The sequence below is a fragment of the Vigna unguiculata genome, chromosome 1, assembly GCF_004118075.2.
Source record: "Vigna unguiculata cultivar IT97K-499-35 chromosome 1, ASM411807v1, whole genome shotgun sequence".
Taxonomy (NCBI): Eukaryota; Viridiplantae; Streptophyta; class Magnoliopsida; order Fabales; family Fabaceae; genus Vigna; species Vigna unguiculata.
Genome location: NC_040279.1, coordinates 22,672,627 through 22,695,102, shown reverse-complemented (window position 1 = coordinate 22,695,102; position 22,476 = coordinate 22,672,627). Strand labels below are relative to the sequence as shown.

At 32.5% G+C, this 22,476-nt stretch overlaps 2 protein-coding genes across 3 annotated transcripts; both read left to right on the top strand.

Moving 5' to 3' along the window:
- The first annotated feature begins 4,014 nt into the window (after positions 1-4,014).
- On the top strand, positions 4,015-8,285 carry LOC114183280 (putative serine/threonine-protein kinase). Of its 2 annotated transcripts, none has more exons than XM_028070351.1 (8): positions 4,015-4,823; positions 5,313-5,482; positions 5,569-5,777; positions 6,181-6,307; positions 6,616-6,687; positions 6,906-7,092; positions 7,178-7,310; positions 7,676-8,285. In XM_028070351.1, exons 2-8 carry the CDS (start codon positions 5,338-5,340, stop codon positions 7,937-7,939), a joined length of 1,137 nt encoding a protein of 378 aa, XP_027926152.1. In that variant the 5' UTR covers positions 4,015-4,823; positions 5,313-5,337; the 3' UTR covers positions 7,940-8,285. The 2 variants fall into 2 exon arrangements, with proteins under 2 accessions (XP_027926152.1, XP_027926071.1); XM_028070270.1 differs by having other exon boundaries at positions 4,016-4,823; positions 5,267-5,482.
- Positions 8,286-12,125: 3,840 nt separating this feature from the next.
- Positions 12,126-13,869, top strand: LOC114175200 (UPF0496 protein At3g19330-like). Its single transcript, XM_028059965.1, has 2 exons — positions 12,126-12,400; positions 12,484-13,869. The coding sequence occupies exons 1-2, from the start codon at positions 12,319-12,321 to the stop codon at positions 13,518-13,520; spliced, it is 1,119 nt and encodes a 372-aa protein (XP_027915766.1). The 5' UTR covers positions 12,126-12,318; the 3' UTR covers positions 13,521-13,869.
- Positions 13,870-22,476: the final 8,607 nt, after the last annotated feature.

Sequence of the window (22,476 nt, the reverse complement as noted above, 5' to 3'; positions counted from 1 at the left end):
TTTAAATTAAAAAAATAAAAAAAAACATGATTAAAATATTAACATATTGATTTTGAATGAGTTATTTTTTTATCAATTAGTTTAAAAAAAAATCATTTCTTTGTAAGTTGTTATTCAACAATATTTAAATTGGTATTTGGACTTTGTTTAAAATTTATGAATGTTATGTATTGTATTTTATTTTAATTTATGATTAAAATATGTTGTTAAATATTTATTTTTATTTTGTTGTAAATATCCACGAGTAGGATATCCACAGGTACAGGTACGGGACAAATATTTATCCGGCAGGTAGGGTACGAGAGAACTACTACCCATATCCTACTCGCGCCGTTAACATCCCTATCCATATCAATTCACTCATGTGAGTTGTCCTAAATATTTTGTATAGATTTTAAAGTTAATCTAAAAATATTTTCAGAAATATTTAATAAAAATGTTAATTTTAGTAAATTATCACCATAAGATTTATAAAAAAAGTAAATTGAGTCTCAATTTAAAGAGGGACAACGTTGCTACATTTTTACAAAAAATGTGATTAAATTGAAACTAAAAACAAATATAGGGACCAAATTGAGACTTCTTGACTCGTGGCACAACTACGAAATGACATGTGTAAAAAATAAAAATTAAAAATTAAAAATTAAAAAAAATTAAAAAAATCTAAAATCCCACAAATTGACATGTAACATTAACTTTAACACTGTTTGGTAATGACCAAATTAAATCATTTTTAAAAAAACCATGACCAAATTGAGAAAAAAAAACCTGAAAGACCAACTTAACACTTCTTGATAAAACAATGGCAAAAAATGTAATTTATTAAAAAAAATGTCATTGTTTTGTACTCTAGAAAGCATCTTCCAAGGAAGTTGTGGGGACAATTATTATAATAAGTAAATTTTGATATAGTTTCAAAAATTATTTTTCAAAATTGTCCAAGAAAGTGTTTTCGGAATTATTCCAGTATCTTCCATGATTTATTCATTGTATTATTTATTGATAAAAATAATAAAAGATAAATTAATTTTTTTGAAACATTTTTAGCACAATTCAACAAAATATACCTGAAGAGAAACCTGAGAATATAATTGAAAATTTTATATTTGTATGGTCATGATAACGTAACAAAAGTAATTTGAGTCACTTACCTTTGACGTTTTAAAAACATCAGTATATCAAGAAAATACTTCCGTAATTTTTATTGAAGATACTTTTTATGAAATGACGGAGACAAAGTCATATGCATCATTTTTCGACATAAACTATCAAGACTTAAATTTGTGTACCTTTAAAAGAAGTGCAAAAGAGAAGGGCTGAGGGGACAACCAAAGTGGAATGCAAAGAACATGGTTTAAGGTTTTTATACATTTTTTAGATGAAAGGGTATATTTGGTAATCACCACAGAAACAAAGGAAAGGGAAATGTAAATAGAAATTTAGGGGGGGCTAAATGGTAAGAAGCAACACAGAGTCACAACTTCATTCCTAATCCAAGGGAATTTTCTTTCTGCACCCCCACAATTTCATCCTTCCCCCTTGACTGGTGAAATAACCAAGTTGTCCTCATCTTTTTTACTTCATATAAAGTTTGTAACGGTAGTAAGCAGAACTGTCTGCAGGATTAAGATGCAGAAAAAAATGTTCCCTAATGTAAAATCTGATATTGTTGATGAACAAGCCAATGTATAAATGTATAGGCTGAAACAAAGGAAAAAGGGTCTCCAACAATAATTTGCAGCAAATTATGCTTGTACTTTTTGGTGGCAGAGATGTGATGAAGTACTATAATCTAGTAGGACAGCCGCATTTTCCACAAGAAAACCTTTTTGAGTTGAGGCCCCAGTTAGGATCGCTCCTCTGATTCTCCAGCTACATGGAATTTCAATTCATGTGACACAGCTTTTGGCATCCAGCTATGTTCAATGACTTCAAACTTTCAACAAAAAGAAAATAAATAAACAAATACATTTACGCAAATAAAATATAGAACAAAGAAAGGGTTCTTGCAATCAATCATCCAGCGTAATGAAAGGGAATAATGTTGCTTGCTTGGAGAGTAGTGAGGTCTCATCTAAGATTCTGATGACTCATAAATGGGCACATAAAGTAATGCTCACAGTTTCAAATTCATATAAATACACCAATAAATGTGATTGGTTAACAGTGAATAAACCAATAATCAAATGGGCTGCACCAACTTCTCATCAATGTTTCACTCACTCAGCTCCATAATATGTATGTAATGGCTGAAACAGTAGCAAAAATGTGAAAGAAAAGAGGAAGGGAAAACAGTGACAGGTTAGTAAAATGGGTACCCAGTTGGGTATAAGAGATTGGGTAATCTGGTATTCTACGTCACCGATCTAAAGATGTGATCTTTGTGGGGTTGCATCGATTATACTGTCTGAAAAGTTTGGGGGAAATAATGTGAATTGAGTTTATTTGCTGTTAGGTGAGGGGTGAGACACAGAATGGCAAAAGTGCAGTGAATCAATATAAGGCAAAACCAGTTAAATTAATATACTGACACCATAGGCCAGTGATGCCAGTTTTAAAGAGACCAAACCAAAACCTAAACTACTTAGTTTTGTCTTGCAAAATGGAGTTTTATCAGTTCATGAGCAGAAAGGGTAGTACTAGATCATTGTGCCTCAATAATTTTGTACGTTGACATTGTGTAATTAATTAAATGGTGGTTTACTGGTTACAGCATAATAATATTAATAATTATTGTTCTTATCCTTTTATGTGTTATTCACATTGTCTTTCTTTCATCAAGTCTAAGAATCTTTCAAATCAAAATTAATCATGTCATTTGTTTCCTTCCTTCATTCACATTGGTTCAGATACTCTTCCTAAGGAAAATAGAAAGTAAAGTTAACACTGTCAGATCAGTGTAGTTCTAGAAGTTGAGATAAGAAAATTGAAAGGTGCAAGTCATTTCAGTTCTCTAATTATCAGTTAATTTTGTTCATGATGTCAAGATCAGTTTCATTAATGGAAATCAAATTGAGCATAATGTGATTTTTGAAGAACAATATTTGAATGACAGTTGAAAGAACCCTTTGGGTAATATATCAGACTGAATCTGAGGGTGGGTAATACCAGTTTTAAGAACTGTTCTTAACTGGTTCTTGACTTGTTGTAATCATGACAGTAATCATCATCACTCGATGGTATTATAATATTTGTTTCAAATGCAATGACAAAGAACAAATGACACATTAAAGAATAATTGATAGAATCCGAAGAAGTGTTGCTGTTAGAGACGGGAATAAACAAAAGCTAAAAGGAGCAGAACGGTAGAGTTTTGCCGCTACATATTCCTTGCTTTTTGTCCTAAATTTCATTCACTTACGGACTAACATGATCCTTACATTATTATCATTATTATTGTTATTATAAACAAATATTTAAAATTCTCAGTAGGAGCAACGTCAACATAGCTGGCTGGTGGGGCACAACAACCCCACAAAGAACAAGCCACAACTTTGAATCTCCCTCTCTCACCCTTTTGGTATGTTATTTTTGTACAAATTCACAAGTGTCTTTTTACCACATATACAATGTGTAAAATCATAACAGACCATAAAGTCATGTGGTAAAAATGTGTTTGATGATACTTAGCAGAGACTGTTAGTTGGAACACATGTGTTTTTTTTACCTAATACTGCGATGTTGAAGGCAGACAAAATTAGCATTACTTAATGAAACAATTTGATGTGAAAAATGTCGGATTTTGAGGCTGTGCATGTGATGTGTGAAAATAAATAGGAGATACATGATCTCAGTGATTTTACTCTTGCAATGTACTGTGTCTCCTGGCACTCCCTTTCTATCTGTTTGTGCTGTTGCAGCAGTGTGAATCTGTTACAGCTTAGATGCCCTGTATACGACACAGAAAAATAAATCCCATTCAACTTGCGGTACCAGACAACAATTATGCCACTTTACAGCCCACAAAAAAAAAAATTAAAAAAAAAAAGATTATTTTTTTGGTCCTTCCCTCTCTGTCTTTCTCTGTCATACCCTTTCTCTCTCTGTTTCTCTCTCTAACTGCATTCCCCTCCTAAGACTTGTGCTTCAATATTAGTGAGCTTGAATTGAATTTTTTCTTCAGCTGGGGTGGAACCATCAATCAAAAGAATATAAAGTGTTCCTTGTTTTTGTGGGTTTGTTTACATGTACATACATATATATATACTATGTGTATATTTATGGTGATGATTTTGAATTGGGGTGTTTGGTGGAGGTGGTAATAAACCTGATAGTGTGTTGTGTCTGTCGGCGCAAGGTCACTTTCTGTCGGCATTGTCTGTATCCACTATCCAACGATGATACACTTCTGAGAGAGAGAAAGAAAGAGTATTTTTATTTTATCATAATAAAATTAATAAAAGTACACCGAGATAGAGAGGTTTTACTTCTGGGTTTTCATTGCTTACAGAGTGGCACTACCTTTCAGGGAGCATATTCATACCGGTCCTTGACCTTGTCTTTGGACCAACCCAGACTTCAAGTGTTTGTTGCTCCTGATCTGAAGGGGTTTTCTGATTTTGATGCCACCAAAAAAACCCCACTTTCCAAATTTTGAATCTTGTGTGGAAGCCTTGAAAATCTTGGTTTGATTGTCAGATTTGTGTTGAGGGTGAACAATTGGTTCATATGAGGGAAGGTGGAGGGGGTTTGTGGGTCAATCTTGATTTCCGTGAGTGGCATTGGAAGCTCCTTCAAAGTGTCATTGGTAAATGAAGCTCAGGCTTTCTGAGATCCTGCCTCATTATTTATCTCGTGATATAGGCTTGGAGATTTCACAAAAAGTAACCACTTTATTCTCTTTGTTGTTCCTTCCATTCTACTCTGCTTTTATTTACTTCTTCATTTGTCTTTTTAGATTTCATCTATATGCAGAAACTCTGCAATGCTATTAGCCAAGATCCAATTTTATCATCTGCATCACATTTATTTAGAACATACATGCATTTTACTGGGTTTCATAAACTTGTCCCAGTTTTTGCTGCTAATGTTAGCTTACCATCGTTCATCAATTTTACAAGCACCCCTACAGGTTATACTCTCCCTTTTGGTCTTGCATTATCATCATATTCAATTTTATTCAGTTCTTCTGCTTGCATTCTTCACTGCATGGCTTCATCATTGAGTTAGAACTCTTGGTCACCCATGGTTCTTGAGTTTTTGGATTCTTAACTGCATCCATCTCCTATGTTTTGAAATACATTATCTGATCTTTTGCTATTCTCAGGACTCCAGGTTTAATGTATAATAATAGTTCATATAAATTTGAACAGCATAAGTGAAGGATTCCCACACCAGATGTCAAGTACTCTTGCAGCAATATTTGGAGGAGCTGCAGGAGCCGTGGCATTGGTAGGGATTGCTATACTTATATGGTTTTGTTTGTCTCGTCAGAGGAATGTTTCTAGAACTTCAGAGACAGGGTCATCTGATCCTTCACAAGGTAAAATCTTACATGCATTTGTTAGATATACATATACATGTATACTTCTCCTAAAAACTGATGCAAATGAATTCCATTGCATGCAGTGGGAAGACATGGTGCAATTGAGTTGCCTATACGAGATACCAGGCGTTTTGAGATGGAAGAATTATCACTGGCCACAAAAAGTTTCAGTGACAAAAATTTGATTGGAGAAGGGAAATTTGGGGAGGTTTACAAGGGTTTACTTCAAGATGGGATGCTTGTAGCCATCAAAAAACGTCGTGGACTCGCTAGTCAGGAATTTGTGGATGAGGTAATACTCATCAGTTTCAAGCTTTAAAATTTGATTGCACGAGTTTGGAATTTGATTACTCAACCAAATTTCTTTCCTTGATGCTACTCCTTCTTTTGACCCTCCTTGTCTGTTTCTGCTTCCGAATTTAGAGTACAGTTTTATAGTAAATTCCACCAAGCTTCACATACCATTTGATTCAGAAATATGAATCTTTATTTGCCCATTAGTTCACACTCTAATGTGTGATAGTCATGTCTGAAAACAATCTTTATGTGAGCATAATCTTTATCACAGTTTCTGACATTTTCAGTTCATAATTCTGAGGTAATGTTCAATTGCATAAACTATATAGTCTTAACTAAATGTTTCCCTTACCGTTCATTCTCTTGGTTTGATCTAACATGGTTTTGCTTTTCTGTAGGTACGTTATCTCTCATCCATTCACCACCGGAATCTTGTCACTCTTTTAGGCTACTGTCAGGAGAACAGTCTTCAGTTTCTTATATATGAATATGTGCCAAATGGAAGCGTCTCCAGTCACTTGTATGGTAAATTTCTGTATATCTGCAAAGCTTAATTAAGATTTTTATCTCTATTTAGATTCATAGTTGTACTGAAATACACTGATAGTTCTGTTATCATGTGTATTATGCTTTTCTGCATGCATGCAAAACTTAACTTCATTTTTCTACCATTCATGAAATTTCTTACATATCATGTGTTTTATGCTTTTCTGCATGCATGCAAAACTTAACTTCATTTTTCTACCATTCATGAAATTTGTTACATCTTGTTTTGTTGGCTAAATGAATCCTTTCTTGAAGCTGATGATGGTGACTTTGATTTTCCTCTGCAGGCAGTGGTCAACAATCACAAGAGAAGCTAGAATTCAAGCATAGACTTTCAATAGCTCAAGGTGCAGCTAAAGGTGATCCTTTGCAAAATCAGTGAGCATTTGTGGCTTTCCTGGTATCAGTTTTCTTCTCTTTTAGATAAAATACCCAAGTATCTTAATGGATCCCACAATTTGTTTTTGTAAGCCATCCTAAAACTTTGAGTTATTTGGTAGCACCTTCTCTATGCAGAAAGCCATGAGCAACAACTTGTTCCTGATTTTCAGAAGCTCATTCATACTATTCTGTGCAGGTTTGGCTCATCTTCACTCTCTGAGTCCCCGTTTGGTGCATAAGAATTTCAAAACCGCTAATGTTCTTGTGGATGAAAACTTCATTGCTAAGGTGGCAGATGCTGGACTCCGCAACTTTTTGGGGAGAGTTGACACTGCAGGCTCCTCTTCTCAAGTGCCAACAGATGAAATATTCCTTGCATCAGAGTAATATATATCTCTATATCTCTATATCTCATGAATCATTTGTGCTTTCTGGTTTTTCATGCACACACACCATCATGCCTTGCAGGGTGAGAGAGTTCAGACGATTTTCTGAAAAGAGCGATGTATACAGCTTTGGGGTATTTTTGCTGGAATTGTTAAGCGGGAAAGAAGCAACAGCATCACCATTTCCAGACTCTAATCAGAATCTGGTTGAATGGGTAAAGTTTAACTTATATGAACAATCACTATAAAGGGTTTTCCCACAAACTAGTTAATCAAAAAACAATGGTTGCAACATCTTACTTTTAGGTCAGTTATTGTAAGATTCAACACTACAATCACACCTCACAGTGTAAAAATCCTTCACCATAGAATACATACATCACTTAGAATCTGTTATCCATAAGTTAGAATCTGCATGTGTGATATTCTTCTATTATCTAACATTAGGTGACATGACACAACACAACTTAACTTGGTGTTGAAAGCGTGTCGTATTTGTACGAATTTAGATTTTGTACCATAAAGTCCATGAACTGCTATGTAATTGATTTTTGGTGTTGTTTTGTTGTGCACAATAAAGGTGGTAAGCAATGAAGACCGTGGCATGATGTCTTACACCATTGATCGGAGATTGGAGAGTAGTTTTACAGCTGAAGGATTGGAAGATTACATCATGCTCATGATCAGATGCTTAGACCCTTCAAGTGAGAGAAGACCTGCCATGAGCTATGTGGAAATGGAACTTGATAGGATCCTAGAGAAGGAAATGAACTTGACAACAATCATGGGAGAAGGAACCCCAACTGTGACTCTTGGAAGCCAATTATTCAAATCAACAACATGAAACAAAAGGTTATTGTTGTCTTAAAAATTGTTTCTTACTATATATATATATATATATATATATATATATTATTTGTTATATTTGTGCATTACTTCTTTGCTTTCTTACTTTGCTTTCCCTCAGTGCATACCAGAAAATAGGGTCAGTTGCTTCCTAAGTGTATAAAGAGCACCTGTATCTCCCTTTATCCCTCTCTTTTTCTTTTCTTTTTCATGGGCCAGTGAAAAGCTGTATTCTTTACTCTCTTTTTCTTCTTCCCCATTTTTTTCTTCATAAATGTATGAATTCTCTTGTAAACCATTATTTGTTGTTAATATGGCACTCAAGATTGGGTTGGTGTGGTAAACTATTCATCACTTTTATTCTGCACCTTCTTCTTTTTCAAGTCTTCACATTTTCCCATTTCATTAATTATGCTACAACTCAAATCCTAATCATGCTTTCTTTGGATTAGCATCTCCACAAAACATTCTTGAAAAAAATTGATTTTTTATGACTTTAAAGTTAACTCATTCATAAAAAAGAAAAATTATAATTTGTTTTGACAGAAAAAATGTAAATAACCCTCTATAATAAGAGAAATTACATTTATAAAAATGGTAACATATCAAAAAATAAGAGAAATTCTGCCTTAGATTTTTCCGTCATGAAAGATATGATATATTTTTTTTCTTCCATAGGGTCAAACTTATTCATCCAATTAAATAGTATTTGTATTTTCTTATAAGCCTTATAGAGGTTATTATTGTTTTTATAAGGAATAGAAGTATTGTTATTTTTATTGGGTAATTATAATTATAGTCGTTTTGATTTATCTCCGAGAAGGGGACATGAAATCATTAGAAAAAAATATGGTTAAAAATTGCAGTGGTAGTTATATTTATGATTGCGATTTTGAACGTGGAAGGAAGATTGCAGACAAATAATGGTGATAGGGTACAAAAACACTTTCACGTTCTGCCCAAGAGGGAGACAAAGTCTATTTTGTAAAACCTGTTGAAAATTTGGTTTCACATCACTACTGTCATTCCTTACGTCACATTAATACAGAAATTGAAGTGTTGCAAACAGGACAACGGTAATTAAACAGCAACCAGAACATTGTTTCACTTTTTTAATTTGAACTCACGTTACAAGATGTTACAGTTAAATGACGCTAAATTTTTAAATAAATAAAACTTATATTTTTCTAATTTTTAAATAGATATTCACTTAACTTTAGGATACGTTTTTAAGAACAAAATAACAAAATCATGATAATTTTTTTTAGTTTTAAAGCGAATAATACTTTAAATGCTGATTAGCAACACCCATTTTAACATTGTATCAATATTTGTTGTCAATATTGAAATGAATGAATGTAAAGAATTGTCTTTGGATAGGAATAAAATGATTATAAGTATATATATGTTTGGATTTTTCATGATAGGAGAGGTCAGAAGGAGATGTTAGAAGCAAAGTGTATGTGCATGACATATGTGTTTTCACAGAAGAGTATAGGTGTGTCAATTGAAATTTCAAAATGTTTGAGTAATTGTTGACACAAAACCATTGCAATGGTTTCTAATGATATAACATGATATTCTGATTTTGTCAATGATTTGGACACACTATCTATGACTAACTTCCAAGAATCACCAATGAAAATATAAAAGTAAATAGTTGATTCTTTATGTCTATACAATTGTCCTAGTTTGTATTTGCATATACTAAAAGATGACATTTGTTGGCCAGGAGAAAGAGACCTTAACTTGGAGTGAACTTCAAGTAATGTAATAAGTGATGGATTGTTGTTAAACATGTGATTAATGGATTCTTTATCTATTGACTTAACTTATAGATTGTAAAAGTAATTGTACCACACCTAACCGGTCCCACTGACATATCAACACATATCAGCCTTGACTGACATACTTATATCGACAAAGGCTGGGGGACTAGTGTACCACACCGAGCCAATTTAACCAAATAATAATAATAAACGATCACCATACCTACACGCAAAATCATTCAAGTAACCGGTCTGGGCTGACCTAAGCCTAACCGGCCTAAACCGGCAACATAAGACACTAAGAGGAATAATCCGCCTAGGGCAGCATATGAGCAACACAAACCGCCAAAAGGGAGTAGCCGATTTATGCCGACAACCTTAAGACACTCAATGAAACCAAAGCCCCCTGATATCCAGTGAGCCCCCAATAATCGAGACTAAGGGCCTAGGCCAAAGCCTAGGCCCATCTATGGCCCAAACCAGGGCCCAGCCCACGTAATGGGAAAACATAATTAATAATCTATAAATACACATGGACCCCACGAATTAAAGATACGCATTCATTATTCCATTAATCACCTGATTTGACTTTGAGAGCTTTGGCTGGCTTAAGCTTCGGAGTCCCTTCTGCAGGTAACCCCTCCTAGGTCCAAGCCGATATATGCAAGAAGGGAAGAAGCCAACCGAGGAGATAGCGGATATGGGTAAGGTGATACTTGTGCCTAACCGATCTTACTTGTTCTCTATAGGAACTGTAATATTGGGGTTGAAAATAATAAATGTAAGTGTTCCAATTAATCGTCTAAGTACAAAATAATCCTCAAAAGACTACTATCATTGAGACTAAGTTTAAAATTAGGATCCATAGGTAATGTAACTAGTTTGCTACTTATGAAACCAGTATCATCGAGTAATGATAAAATATTTTTTCTTTGACTTAAAGAAACAACCATGTTGAATTTGATAATTTCTAAGCCTTGGAAGTATTTAAGAGAATCAACTATCTTAAGTTTGAATAAGGAATTAAATATCAATTGTACTTTGTTAACACATGAAAAATCAAGGCTTGATATATCATCCGATGATGTCATCCATATACACCAACAAAATGATCACTTAAGAACCAAAGCCATGGATGGAGACTCATTTGAAACATGCAATATGAGTGGCAGAAAACTCAATGAAAGAGAGCACCCACCACCATCAACATTAACCCTTTTCACTGGTGGCTTGTAGAGGTGTAGGCTTTGCAGTTGGTGTCTAGAATTGTGGAGTGTTGATCACGCATCACATGGAGTTCTCATTTGTGATTGTGTGCTAGAAGTGGTTGGGTTTGCACACGTGGTGGAGTGTGGCTGGAGTTCGCTTATATTGTTGGATTGCGGGTGCAGATTTGGCACCTTTGGTGCGGTTGGTTGGTTGGAGGGAGGTCTGTCGCTTGGTGAGGCATAATTATGACTTTTTCTTTGGTGTTTCATATTCCTTGGGGTTACTTAAAGGATCAAGATACGGAAAATTATTTTTCTTTAAATTTTCTTCAAATGTGTGCGCACAAAAATGTACATCTGTCGAGGTCCTTAATAACGTTGTAATATTCTTTTGTCTCAATTACCTTCTTGTCGTACAAAGGGAGATATGGTGTGCATATTTATGAAAAAATTTATCTTACTAGTTTGGAGAAGTACAAAAATCATTTGTATGTATTTTGTTAACATAAGCCGATAAAGTTCTTACACATTTAAACCTTTAAACCTTTGTACAAAACTTGATGTAACTAAAAATCATTTGGGTCAATAAAATACAATTCCACTTTAACATACGATTTCATGAATTTGCATTTTCTTTTTTAAAAAACATGTAATGGATTTGGATGTTGAAATTTGAAATATACATTTTTCGTGTTTTGACGTTCAAATAACAAAATACTAATAAATAAAAATATTTTGAGTAGTCAATGAAACAAATTTAAAAAAAAAAATATATTCAAAATATATAAATACTTGAAATTTAATTGAATATTTGTTTAAATGCTACTGTTAAAATTATTTTTCCATCAATATAGGATAAGGACGTATCTAAATGAAAGAATAACTTTGGTCCATGACTGGAAATGAAAAGTAGCATAAATCAGTAATTATAACACAACATCATCGACCGACCGATAATTTTTACATTATTAAATATATTTAATATTAATAAATTCTGTAAGTTGTAATTACTAAAATACTTTAGCCAAATAAAAAAATGAAAATATAGTAAATTGGATTATTTTATTAATAAAAATATTTAGAAAGAAAGTAATCAAAATTTACAATCTTCTTATCAAAGACACGTTCAAGGCCTAAAATTTTTCTTCTTGCATTTTATTAACTATAAAATAAAATCAAGGATAGAGTTGACTATCAGCACAACAAAACAATCCACGTCTGCAAATCTATTCCAAAGAAGTCTCAAACACCATTCAACAGCCCAAACTAAAAACTGTCACTACCCTCTCTCTCTCTTCGCCGGTTATACACACCGCCGTCACATAAACGCATAGTTTCTTGCATCGCATGCAAGGTGCTCGCAGAAGAATACAAACTTTTTACAGACTATTTAAACAGAAATGCTGGAATGCATCTCAGTCAGACCCTCTACTCCCAATACCAACGCTTCTATTCCCACACCTTTCCATTCCAATTCTCAAGGTAAAGCCAAAACCAAAACCTCTTTACTCTGACCCCAACCTGTTTGTCAAAATGTCTCACCCAATATTCGCCTTCTTTCGTAGGGAACTCCACGGAGGTAGAAGAATCAGAATCAGAAGAAGAAGAAGAAGATGACGAAGACGCTTCCACCGCAAGCCTAAACGTGTCCACCGAATTCCTCCGCGCCCTGCAGGCCCCGTCCTACAACGAGATCCGCTCCATCATCCAAGCCGCTCCGCCGGTCCACCACTTCCAAGACGAAGACTCCCACCACCGCTACGTCCTATCTCAGTTCCTCCAACCTGACTCCGACAGCGTTCGTGAAGCCCTTGCCAAGTCCAAACCTACCAGCCAACTCACGCGCCTCGTCTCCACCTACTTTGACCACAGCGAAACCACTTCCGACTTCTGTGTCCGCCTCCTCCTCACCATCCTCCGCGCGCGCGACCTCTACGCGCCGCTCTTTCGCCTCCTCTCCGTCCTCCCCGCCGATGGGCCGCCGCTCTCCCAGGACCAGTGTGACTGCGCCTACGACCTCTTCCTCCAATTCGACGGCCAGGAGAACCCCTTCGTGCTCTCCCACCTCCACCAGCTCCGGGACAGCTTCTCCCACCTGAAGGGCGACATCCAGCGCGACCTCCGCAGGCGCCACTCGCGAATCCGCATGTTTCGCCACGCCACCGCCGGGTGCGCCGTTATTTCCGTCGCCGCAATTGCCGCCGTTGCTGTCGTCGCTGTCCATGCGGCAATAGGTTTTACTGCCGTAGCCGCGGCGCCGTTTTGTGTTCCCCGGCAGAAGAGGAGGGAGCTTGCGAGGTTGAAGCAGCTTGAGGCTGCGGAGAATGGAACTCTTGTGGTGAATGACATCAACACCATTGATAGCCTAGTTGATCGGCTTCAAACCGCCGTGGAAGCTGATAAGGCTTACGTTCGGTTTGCGTTGGAGAGGGGAAGGGAGAGGCATCCCATTCAGGCGGTGCTTAAACAGCTTCGAAAGAACCAACCTGTTTTGGAGCATTTGCTTGGGGATCTTGAGCAACATATATACTTCTGCTTTAAAAGTGTTAACAAGGCCAGAAATGCGCTTCTCAATGAGATATGCAATCATCAAACTCTATAGTTAGTTCCTTTTGAGGTTTTAAATCACAGTCTTGGTCACAGTTTTCTTGCTGTTATGGTATTGTGCGAAATTGCAGTCGAATTTTGTTGGCATGACCGTAATTGCGTCACTGAGACACCAAAAATCTTGATGTTTCAATCAAAATCGTGATCTTGGACTGTTTTTTAAAACCTTGGTTCCGACTATTTTTTTATTTTTTATTATGTGATGATAGTTGCTGATTCTTGATTCATGCAAAAATGTATTACTGACCCTGCAATTAAAGGTGTAGGCTCTGTTTATAATTTGTCAGACTGACTCTATATGATATTTATAGTTATATACATCAAATTAATTTGCTTTGTTTGAATGTATTTACCATTCGGTTCATTCACTCGAGATAGTGGTGCCAGCCAGTGCTGGCCAACCTTTTACTTGCCATCACATTTTAAGATCTTAGAAGGACTATTGTATAGGGATGAAATTTCGGGAACAGATTAGGGTCATCTAGTATACGCCATCATATATGGCATGTAATCAATTGTATGCATCATGATGCACTTTGAAGCGCTAATAATGCTAATTTGCGATGTTATCTCTTTATGGCTCTGTTCATAATGCTAGTGATGGAGTTACTTGGGGATTATACCATGTGTTGTTTTAACTGTTTATTTTGTTTGACGAATCCTTACAAGCTATAAACTCTACCCAATTGTTACTCTATGGTTGTTTATTTGTCTTTTTAGTTTTCTCTCCTATACACACAAACACACACACACACACCTTATTGGTCTTATAAGTTCTTGTTGACTTTCATCTAAGTATGTTTGTGATTTAGTTTTGCAAAAAAGGTGAGAAAAATAGTGTTGCCCTATTCTTCAGTTCAGATTTTAGTCCTAAATGTTGCATTTCATCACGAACAGTTCACCTTAAGTACTATTTGAGTTTTTTAATTGAAATCCGAGATTTTGATAACACCAAATTATATCTTGTTATAAATCAGTAGCAGATCTATAATTTATTAATACGTCTGTTTTATGTCATTCTGGTTCAGGATCATCTGTTTTTTTATTCTTATATAGTATAAGTGATTTGAACACCTGTAGCAATTGATGGTCACCGGTAGAGCTCATTCATGATGACCTAGTGCACAATAAAGTGATAAAAGTGCATATCCATCCTCAAATTTAAAGCCAGGATGATCTTCACTATAAAAATAAAGGGATGAAGACACTCTAACACATGTTACTATTGACATTCAAAAGTCATGTTCGTGATAGTGGGCTAAAAATACAAGGCATTTAAAAAGCATTATAGTAAAATAGTTATTTTGTATAGGATTACAATGGAAAAGTGTATATATATATATATATATATATATATATATATATATATATATATATATATATTAGGACTCAACAATTAATTACAGAATTTCCCCAATAAGTGAGTGTAGAGGATGATCTGTCAATTATTCAGAATCATAGTACATAGGGTATTTATGAGTTTATGAGGAATTAAAATATTGATTGTGCTAAAAACGTGGGAATGAACCGAAAAACAGATCCTCAAAAAATCAGAATGAAGTGTGCAAGTCAAGGCTATGTACAAGCTTCAAAGCAAACACTTTGATGAGAAAGTTTGGGAAAAGGATATTATGTCACACTAAAAAGAATGAGAAGGCAGTGATAAGTTATGAGATTCATGTCACAAGTTATTTTAATAAGTAGTACATCTAGTTACTTTAGTGACTCATCAATTACTCGATTACAATAAATGTGAACTTAGTTTCCCAAACTCTCACTGTTGTTACAACATCCGTCACTCTCACTTTGAATCTGGGACTATTCAATGATACAATACCAAAGAAGGATTTTCACTGCAAGCAGATACTTGAATTGGCTTTTGATCTAAAGAGGGATTCTTACAATTCAGAACTCCATAAAGTTTATTGATAGAGTTTTCTCTATCAAATTCATATACAGCTCCATCATGCTAGAAGTGGGTGATTTATAGGATGGATTAAGCAAAATCCTCCAAAATTTTTTATTAATACTCTAAGAATTATTTAATATCCTCTAGTAATTAACTCTTACTAATGCTATCTTTAATTTGCATTATATCAATCGTTATTTCCCTCAAGATCATATAAAGTATTAAAAGGTTCAAGTGTAAGGCTGAACACTACAGTAGAAGCTGCATTTTGACAGTATAACAGATCGCCCAAGATCCTGGTCAACTTATACTTGTATCACGCTTCGGTGAGATCACAGTTAAGACATTGTTACTACATATAAGGCAAATACTATGCAGGTGAGCTTGGAAGGAGATAGAATTAGATCAAGTCGAATGCAACAAACCTGTTTGTTTGATAAAATATTCAATGGTTAGATCACAAGCTGGTTTATACAATTATTTACTGAATCTTTAAACAAGTTCTAAAGTGATTAATGTTGGAAGAACTTACTGAACGAAAAGTATTCGTTTAAAACAGTTCTTTCAAGATCTAACTAAAATTACTTCCATAATATTCATGCATTCCTGTCTTTAAGTATGTTGGATTATATTGCAGAACTGCCCTGGTCAGTATCAATGAGTTTTTGCTTTCACCCCCTTCCCCAAGCTCTAATTCCTATTCTTTTGGTATTAATTTGAACTCTCTTTATTTGTTCTTTCCATCATTAATATTAGTACTATAATGGCATGTGAGCTCTATTATAGTTTGTGAATGAAATGCAGAAGAAATGATATTATTCAGATTAAATAAAAATGTAGGTTAAGTAGTTGATCTAAGTAGCATACAAGTATCTAGTTGACAAATGCAGGTATGGGACGAAATATTGTAGTATCCAAACCTAGCTATTATGAACCCTACTCCCCAAATTCCTATTCCATATGTCTATAACCTACCTTCTCTTATCCTACTTCTCTTCTTTTCTAATTTGCAAATATCAGACTATTCTTATGCTTTTGGACCTACTAACTCTGCTCTAGGTAGGCAATTACTTTTTGCAGCACTGTTGTTTCTTCATGTACCTTCTTGGGGGTACTCAATATGTTTAAAATGCCCACGTTTTCATTGTGAATTCAGTAACATTTTTTGTATTATATAATATTTTCCGTAATTTGAAATATATTTTTTAATTTGTTAATTATATAAATTGAATTGTATTTCTTGATTATTTATGTTTTTAGATTTTTAAATTGTATAGTCTAGAAATATATTCTGTATTTATAATCTAAAATGTATTCTTGTTTCAGACTGCATAATCTGAAATACATTTTTCATAGGGGTGGCAATGCGGGCCTCGGCCCGGCCTGTTTAAACCCGGCCCGCATAAGGCCCACACAACGCGGGCTAGCTCGTCCCACCTGGCACATTTTATGTGGGCTGAAAACACTGGCCCGCTCCACATATTCTTTGGCTTGTGGGTCCGCGGGCTGGCCTTTTTTTTAATTTTTTAATTTTTATGATAAAACTTTCAATGTTTAAAAATTGAAAAACTTTAAGAAGTTCACAAAATTAAGTAAAGACTTTGGAGAATTAGATGATAAATTGATAATTTAACATTTTCATCATATTCATACTATGACATACACAATGTATTCTTTAAATTTTAACACATTAAAAATTACATAATACTTGTCTTTTTCAGTTATACAAGAATTTGAAACGTTAATGCAAGAGTCCATAAAAGAAGTAATTAATATACACAAGTACAAGTTTTTTTTTTTATTTTATGCGGGCTTGTGGGCCTGCGAGCTCACTACCCTGGTCCGTCCCGTGTTTTTTTTGCGGGCCTGCGAGCTAAGCCCTAATTGTCACCCCTAATTTTTCATATTAGATTGATATATAATTGAGAATATGTTCTCAATTATGTGATTTGAAATATATATTTTTTTAGTTACAATTTTTTAGATTACACAATTTAAAATTTATTTCAAAATCATGTAATCCGAAATGTTTTGGATTGATAAATATGAAAAAGAATGAAGAAAGAAATGAATGGTGGTTGCGAAGTTGACACGATATGGTCCAAAAGATGGATGGAGTGAGAGAGAGAGAGAGAGTAGTTAGTGAAGGCATCACTACGTAAACAACTTTGATTGCATGAACTTATTATTTGTCTCATTTTTCTGTGCCCTCTTCTACGCACATTTTCTTCAATAGTGTTTCCTCTCATACTTGTTTCTCTCTTTACCACTAAATCATAAAATCCCAACAACTCTTTTCCTTTTCAATCCAAATCATCTTCAATTATAGGGTTTCTTCCAAATACCCATAACAATTATTTCAACAATTCATTACGTGTGTGATCAATCAATTATTTTATACACATTCAATAAATTTCTACATCTTTTAAGAGAAAAAAATATGAAATAACTTTCTTTATCCTCTAAACTTAACCGATATACACAAGTTAAAATAAAAACTTTACAATGTCTTATGAAATATCCTCTCTTAGTTTATGAATAAATTATTTTTTCTCTTAAGAGTATTATCGTATAGGTGCGTTGAACAATCCATTTAATAAATTACAATGCATCAACAATAAATTTGTATTGAAGAGTTTAAAGAGAACTAATTTTGCTTGAATAAAATTAAAAAAAATCATTTATATATATATAGAAAATAATTTTAAATATATATCTTTTTACAAACTTCAACTATGATTCAAACGTGCATAAAAGATTGCATGGCTGAAATCTCTCCGATAATTTTTCCATGCTCTTGAAATAATTTTGTTCCATAAAAAAAAATATTGAACAGTACTTTAAACATGTGAGCCTTTATAGTTGAAAAGGTTAACTTTTGAGGGTCAATGAAAAATCTTGGTCCATGAATTTGGTAACAGAGAAAAAAATACATCCAAACATCATGAAAGTAAATGATATCACAATAGCTTTTGATGACTAAATTGCTCTTTTTTGAATTCAAAGCCTTATGATTCTAAATATTACAAATAGCAATTATGTGTATTTTGACCATTTACATCTCAACAAACTCATTTTCCAGAATTTTCTTGTTCAACAGTGGAATGATGAGAGGCCTTTTTGATTTTGCTCCAAAACCTAACAAACATATAATCATTTCAACAAAAGATCTCATTCGTCAATTACTAAACCAAAGATATGCTTTGAATTTAAAGTGTTTAACGACAAACTGCAGTTAGGTTTGACCTAAATTAGGATTTGGGAAATTCATAAACTTAATTGGAAAATTGCCCCAATTAATCCTCTACCATTTTATTTACTGGTTAAATAGTTTTTTTTTTTTTCTGTCAGATTGTTAGGATGATTTCTAAATGATGTCAAGTTGATTTCACATTTATTTTTTCTGAAACGACTGCAATTTTTTCCTTCAAATTGACAATATTGACACGTGGTATTTGCTGGTAATATCATGTATAGCTTTTGTCAATCATTAGTTTATGCAGTATTCTTTTACTACTAAATATTTTAACACATAATCAAACAGATACATTTTTTTTAAATACAAAAGTAAAACATGTTTTTTCTTTTTATAAGAAATCAAAAGACATATACACATAACAGTAAGAAAGCGAAAATAAATAAAATTAAAAATATTTAATTTTTTTTTATTCCTCTAGTTTATTTTATAACATTATTGCACATAATTATCACAATTAATAAACGGTACTCAAACATACAAAAGAGATTAGAGTTTTATACAGATCATTTATTGAATATATATATATATATATATATATATATATATATATATATATATATATATATATATATATATATATATATATAGTAATGAAAGATAAACAAATATTAACATTTATAAACAATTAAAAATATGTTTTTTTTATTATTTATCACTCAGCCAACACTTTGCTCCTTCAACAAATTAAACAGATGTTAGAATGATAGTCACCATTTTACTTGTCTAGCCAAAGGTGGTAGCATACTCAATGAATTTTAGCCATCCAAAGAAAAATATTTCCACCCAACAACTTCTCCACTACAATTTTTTTCATAGTAGTTTTTATTTAGATAATTCACTTAATACATTTGACTTCTTCAACGACCAAGACTCTCAGATTTTCAATTAAATAAATTTTTATCCAATTATAATTTTGTTTGTTTGGTAATTTTGTATAATTTTGAAATGCAAATTATAATAAGTGTCTAATTGGTTCAGATTAAAATTTTTGTTCTTTTATTATCCTAAAATGAAATATATTTTTTTTCCAAAATAATAATATTTTGAACCAATTTGATTCAATTAAAATATTATAAATTTTCACTATTAAAATATAAAATCTATCACCAAACATTCATCTTAATATTCAAACAATTTAAATATATTCAGATTACACACAATTCCTATATAAAATAATATATTGTGATCATGTCATCTTCACGTTCAAATCATCTACTAGAAGCACTATCAAAATTTAACTAGTTTCTCTTACCTATTAGTTTTGTTTGTTCAAACTTAAACTCCCTACCTCCATTACTCTCAATGAAAAGTTAAACATGATGTTTAATTTCTTGATGACTTACTTCCATAACTGTTTTTTTATATCTTTAATTAAATTTATCAAGATAATTTTCTCTATTAATTTTTCTTGAAACATATTGAGATAGACTCCAATTTTAAACATCTTAAGAACTATTCTCTTCAAAAAAAAAAAATATTGTACAATCTTCATAGTAAAGTCATCTTGTTTTGTCTGTATTTATATTTTTATTATTTTTCATAATATTTTCATTAAATCTTGAGTCGAATTATCTCCCTTTATGAGATTGTATATGATTGTGACATGGGTTTGGTTGCATAGTCGGGAAAACAACACATGTGTGTCAAATTAAGAATGTCTTAGAGCTCTTTTCATGAATTTTCATATCCACCTCTTGGTAAATGCTTATTATTAGCGGCGGACACCATTGTTCACTTGATTTCGTTAAAATTATTACTAAGTGTTGGAAATAATTTTATTTTGTTCTCTTAATTTTATAAATTTGAACCTGGTTGTTATTTTATGATAAATGTGTGTATAATTGAGAATGTAGAAATACACCCCTTAATTTACTCTAACTTACTTAGAATTTTAGATCCATTGGTGCTTACTATGACTACATTACATTTTATTTATTTGTTTTAAAATCTCCCAATTTTCTATGATAAGCAATTCATTATTATTTTTAGGTAAATATTATTTGATCGGTGGGGTTAGGGATGGCAACAGGGCGGAGACGAGTTTCGCTATCCCATATCCATCTCCGTAGAAAAAATTTATCCTCAAATTCAACGAGTATCAAACTTTTGTCCCATCCCCATTCTCATCCCCAACGTAACGGGTATAATCTTGTACACATACCCGTACCCGTTTTCTTACTACTCCAATATTAATTTTAATTAATTTTTATAAAATAATAAAAAATTACAGTAAAGGAAACATAATATTATCAAATATTCAATGTTAAAGGATGATTGTTTCTTCGATATCAAATACTTTATAATTGTTTACATTTTATATTAGAATACCAAATAAAATTTCATGAGAACCAAAATATTTATTAAATTTGCAAACTGCAAACATTAATGAAACTTAGTTGATAAAATTATAAATATAAAAGGAAAACAAATATTCAAATTAAAATATATTTTAAATGTTTGTTAACTTCAATTTTTAAAATTATAATGAATCTCTTTTTTATACACTAATAGAAGTTATAATACATCACTTGATCAAAATGATGCAAAGAACAAATAATAAACATAATAATAAAATTTTGACATAGATTTGTTGGCAAAAGCAAAAGACAAGTCAAATGCTGAAGCAAGATTTTGATGATATAAAAGAAGCCTAAAAGTCATCTGAAAGTCAATATGAAGAACATGTGTTGTTATGTTTAAAGTTATCTTGTAAATTGTACTTAGAATAGTTTAGAATCAACAGCAAGATCAAAATTCTGGTATTTCTCGAAAACCAATGTGATAATCGATTATCCTGAGTTGAGTCCAATTTTTGAGAAAAGCATCGGAATAATCGATTATCACCTCTGATAATCGATTATCTGTTGCGCGATACCAATAAGATCTTGTATCTTTTGAACTTTAATGTATGTTAGATGGTGATAAAAAAATATTCATAGCGATTACATCAAATTTTTATATTGTAGTAAATAAAATTTATTTATACAATTATAGTGAAAAACTATTGTATGATTGATAATGAGTTAGAAAATAAAAAATAATTAGATAAAATATATCGAAATAATATTGTACATGATGAAAATAAACAACAAATAAAAATATTAAAAAATTAACAAATGTGTGTCTTAGAAACAATTTGAGAGACTATTAAAAGAAATCGCACAAAGGAAAACAAATGTATAATTAAGGGTGTGATAAGATGAAAAATACCATAGAGATCTAAGAAAACTTTTCAAATATCAACATACATACTCAGTGGTTGAGAAATAACGAAAATTGTTTTAACGAAACAAAAATTCTTCAAATGAAACAAAAATTAATAATAATAAGTAAATAATTTTTTTATATTACCTAGTAAATTAAAGGTTTATGCAATTAAACACTTAAATTGATAGTATTAAACATTCTCATGTGAAAGAAAAATATACAATAAATAAAAATATTAAAAAATAATAAAATTATTCAAATGTGAGACACAATTTTTTTTCTTTCACATATATCATTTTAATATAATTACATAAAGGTTATGATAAGATGAAAATATATTGGAGATGCAGATGAGTTTCATGACAAACCAAATAATTAGAAGAAATAAAAAATAGAAAGTCTATATATATATATATATATATATATATATATATATATATATATGGTTACTTAATTAATTATGAATATTTTAATAATTTAAACGGAGATATGATATGTTGGGGATGAATATTATGGCAGGGATATGTACATCCCCATATCCAATTAAAAAATTCGAGGATTTCCTATATCCATACT